This window comes from Gobio gobio, assembly GCF_949357685.1.
Source record: "Gobio gobio genome assembly, chromosome: 2".
NCBI lineage: Eukaryota > Metazoa > Chordata > Actinopteri > Cypriniformes > Gobionidae > Gobio > Gobio gobio.
This window is the reverse complement of record NC_137098.1, coordinates 45,727,061-45,731,356: the sequence shown is the minus strand read 5'-3', so window position 1 is coordinate 45,731,356 and position 4,296 is coordinate 45,727,061. Positions and strand designations below refer to the sequence as shown.

At 40.8% G+C, this 4,296-nt stretch overlaps 1 protein-coding gene across 4 annotated transcripts in view; it reads left to right on the top strand.

The window, feature by feature from the left end:
• Nucleotides 1-591: 591 nt before the first annotated feature.
• Nucleotides 592-4,296, top strand: part of coro2ba (coronin, actin binding protein, 2Ba) — a 79,168-nt gene continuing 75,463 nt past the window's right edge. Inside the window, exon 1 of one of the 4 annotated variants that reach the window (XM_079810501.1) lies at nucleotides 592-946. In XM_079810501.1, the coding sequence (XP_079666627.1) occupies nucleotides 932-946 (15 nt within the window). In that variant the 5' untranslated portion in view covers nucleotides 592-931. The remainder of the gene's footprint in view (nucleotides 947-4,296) is intronic. The other 3 variants (XM_079810500.1, XM_079810505.1, XM_079810503.1) reach the window with 3 other exon arrangements.

Here is a 4,296-nt window from a genome sequence, read left to right as displayed (position 1 = left end):
AGTAAAGAATGACCAAATTTTAATTTCTGGGTGAACTATCCCTTTAAATTTGTTATTCAATAGATGTAATCATTGATGTAATATTTCTTAGTCTCACAAGAGGGCAGCAGAACATTAAAAACTGCAGTCATGGATCTCTCGCAACAGTCATAGCCTCTTAAAATAGTTTGTATGCCTCTTTACACTTCTCTCTGTAAGAAAGAAGAATCTTGAACATGGTAATCTTGTTAAATATACATTTTAATTAAGAAATTCATATTTCTCTAAAAGTAGGCTACTGTATATATCAAAAACATTAGAAACCATATTCCGCCAAAATACTTTTGTGTAATCAATATTAAATTCATTTCTTCAGACAGTTTTTAAGGTTTCAGTCTTTCTGTCATTTTGTCTGCTTTCTGAATTTTGATTATAGCAGGCAAGTTACCACATTTTTACTGTAGTAGGTCAACTAGATACTGTAGGGAGAAAGAAGGAGAGGTTTAATATACAGAGAGCTAATGAGTGAGATTATGACATGTTGAACAGAGTGATGCAGTTGTGGACATCAATAATCTTCATTAGCGCATGCAGTAATCAGATTGACAACATGGAAGGAGAGAGGGAGGAAGGGAGAGAGAGAGAGAGAGGGAGAGGGAGAGAGAAGGGAGTAGTAGTAACAAGCTGAGCTCACTTCACTGCAGTATCCTGACTACAGGAGCACGGCTGCTGCAGCACTGATAGGCTTGGATACTTAGCCAGAGACAGCGACCAGACCCTCCCTCCCTCTCTCTTCTCCTCCTCTTTCACAATCTCTCGTGTCTCACTCTGTTGTCGTAGAGGCTGCAGGCTGCACGCGCTCAGTGAGTCTATCTCTATCTCTTTCTCTCTGTACTGCTGTCTCACTCAGCGTTTCAGGAACAGAAGCTGACTCTTCTGCACTCTTCTCTGCATGACTGTCACAAAGGTAAGCGTGTGCTGGAGCGTGTGAGGCTGGGAGGGGCTGCTGGGTTCGGGCTTCACTGCAGTGGGATGTTCTGCTGAATCTGGGACTGTAGTGTGCTGCAGTGCCGGACAGGTGGTGTGTGTGTGTGTGTGTGTGTGTGTGTGTGTGTGTGTGTGTGTGTGTGTGTGTGTGTGTGTGTGTGTGTGTGTGTGTGTGTGTGTGTGTGTGTGTGTTTATGCAGGTGAATCTTATACCTGCAGGATTTGCAGCGCGGTACAAACTTCTATGTGCATTTGTCTGGCTGGATCCCTGTGTGTGTTTAATATGTAAGTTCCTGTCCCGCAGTAGGGCAGTGGGTCTTGGCTGGGTGAGGCATGTTTGTGTATGTGTGTGTGTGTGTGTGTGTGGCTTTAGCAGGCTGATTACGAAGTGGAGCTTTTAATCCAGTGCTGTCCTGCATTAAGTCTGAGCTGTGCTTTTTTCTGAGAATAGACTGAGCATGTCAAAAACTACAGTACTGTAAAGCGTGACTGGGATAAAAAAGGAAAAAAAAATAGAAAAGAGTAAAGGAAGAAGAAGAAAAAAGTGTGGAAAGGGATATAGGGTGAATTCAGGTAAAAAGGGCCACTTTTTGGCATTGAGGTCATGATGACGGTCAAAAAGTAGCCCAATTTTGCTGAATTCATCCTAGAAATATGAATATGGATCAGGCTGTAGTAATTTATCTTTATTGTGCTTTTTTGAATGTTTATCAAAGTGTGTGTTTAAGTTTGATTTGCCTATGCCATTGGACTTTCAAAATTTTTTTTTTTGCTGAAATCCTGTCTCTGCTGGCTAATAGAACACATTTTTTAAAAGTTGGAGAAAAATGACACTATGAAATTAGCGTTAATACAGTACACAAGCAAACATTTGTGTTTTCCTCAGTCTGTAAAGCTGGTAAACAGCTAGTTCTAAGCCTGATATTGTAGAGATGAACATAAGATACTTTATAACATCACAACAGGTGCTCATAAATAAATTATGCCGTATACATATATATATAATCATTTTGTATAATAAAAAATAAAATAATATCTGAAATATCGGCCTATGTTTGATTTCTATAATATTAATTATGTTATATAATAAAATTACATTTGGTTATTATTTAGAGTTCCAGTCGCTTCACTTATGTACCAAATAAATTACTTGAGTCTGTGACTTAAACATTCAGTACTAGACTGTGTTCATGCAGTGATGTACCCAGCTGAATTACCCGCATGACGCAGGTGCTGACTGTGTAAGAACTGATGTGTGTGTGTGTGTGTTGTGAATGTTGAGACGTTGAGAAGGGGCTCGAGTGATAGATGCTGTACAGAGCTAAATGACCTTGGAGTGTTTGTGTATGTGTGCTGACTGAGCAGAAGCGCCCTCTGTGTCAGACAGTGAGAGACAGAGAGCCATTCCACTCAAGAGTGTGTCTGCATATGTGAAAGTGAGTGCACTTATATACTAGTGTTTGACCACACAACTGTGTGGCAGGATATGCTCACAGACTCTTGGAACTGAAATGGTCACACACCCGGACTGTCATGAAGAGGACAGGATGCATCTCTCACTGCAGAGCTATAAAACAACTGGCTGCACATCACTTCCTGTCACACATTAGTGCAGTTATAGTTAATAAATCACTGTTGATGTTGAACTACAGCCCCAAAAGCCTCATATTCAAATTTTTTTTTTTTTAAACACACAAGATTATATATTGTATTCAGTGAAAGGGGAAAAAGGTGTTAAAAAAATGCCTCTCACACAATCTACAAAAAGTCCACATAAAACAGTCATTAGAGCTACTCCCTAATAATGTTTACATTTGATTTGCCTATGCCATTTCACTCTCACAGCTGAAATCCTGTCTTTGCTGGCTAATTGAACTACATTTATAAAGTTGAAGAAAAATGGCTTCATGAAATCAGCGTTAATACAGTACACAAGCAAGCATGTTTGTTTTCCTGTCTGTAAAAATTGAAACAGCTAGTTTTAAACCTGCTATGGTAAAGATGAACACAAGAGACTGTGCACTTTAAAACAGCAACAACAACAGGTGCTCCTACATAATTATGATTTATTAATTATATATATTACCCATCGAGGCATGGACTCCACTAGACCTTTAAGTCCTGTAAGTTGTGAGGTGGGGTCTCCATGGATCTGACTTGTTTGTTCAGCACATCCCACAGATGCTCGATTGGATTGAGATCTGGGGAATTTGGAGGCCAAGTCAACACCTCAAACTCGTTGTTGTTCCTCAAACCATTCCTGAACCATTTTTGCTTTGTGGCAGGGTGCATTATCCTCCATGAACAGGTTGTACATGGTCTGCAACAATGCAGGGAGGTGGTACGTGTCAAAGTAACAATCACATGGATGGCAGCCGCAGGACCCAAGGTTTCCCAGCAGAACATTGCCCAAAGCATCACACTGCCTCTGCCGGCTTGCCTTCCCCCGGCCATCCACGTGATGTAAAAAGAAAACGTGATTCATCAGACCAGCTTCTTCCAGCTTCTTCCATTGCTCCGTGGTCCAGTTCTGATGCACATGTGCCGGCACTGTTGGCACTTTCGGCAGTGGATGGGGGTCAGCATGGGCACCCTGACTGGTCTGCGGCTATGCAGCCCCATAAACAAACAAACTGTCACGAACTGTGTATTCTGACTCCTTTCTATCACAACCAGCATAAACTTCATGAGCAATTTGAGCTACTGTAACGCGTCTGTTTAATCGGACCACACGGGCCAGCCTTCGCTCCCCACGTGCATCAATGAGCCTTGGCAGCCCATGACCGGTTCACCACTGTTCCTTCCTTGGACCACTTTTGATAGATACTGACCACTGCAGACCGGGAACACCCCACAAGAGCTGCAGTTTTGGATATGCTCTGACCCAGTCGTCTAGCCATCACAATTTGGCTCTTGTCAAACTCGCTCAAATCCTTACGCTTGCCCATTTTTCCTGCTTCTAACACATCAACTTTGAGGACAAAATGTTAATTTGCTGTCTAATATATCCCACCCACTAACAGGTGCCATGATGAAGAAATAATCAGTGTTATTCACTTAACCTGTTAGGTCATAAAGTTATGCCTGATCGATCGGTATAATATATATATATATATATATATATATATATATATATATATATATATATATATATATATATATATATATATATATATATATATATATATATATATATACACACACACACACACGAGTTTGACAAGAGTTTTTGACAAGACGATTGGGTCAGAGCAACTCCAAAACTGCAGCTCTTGTGGGGTGTTCCCAGTATGCAGTGGTCAGTATCTATCAAAAGTGGTCGAAGGAAGG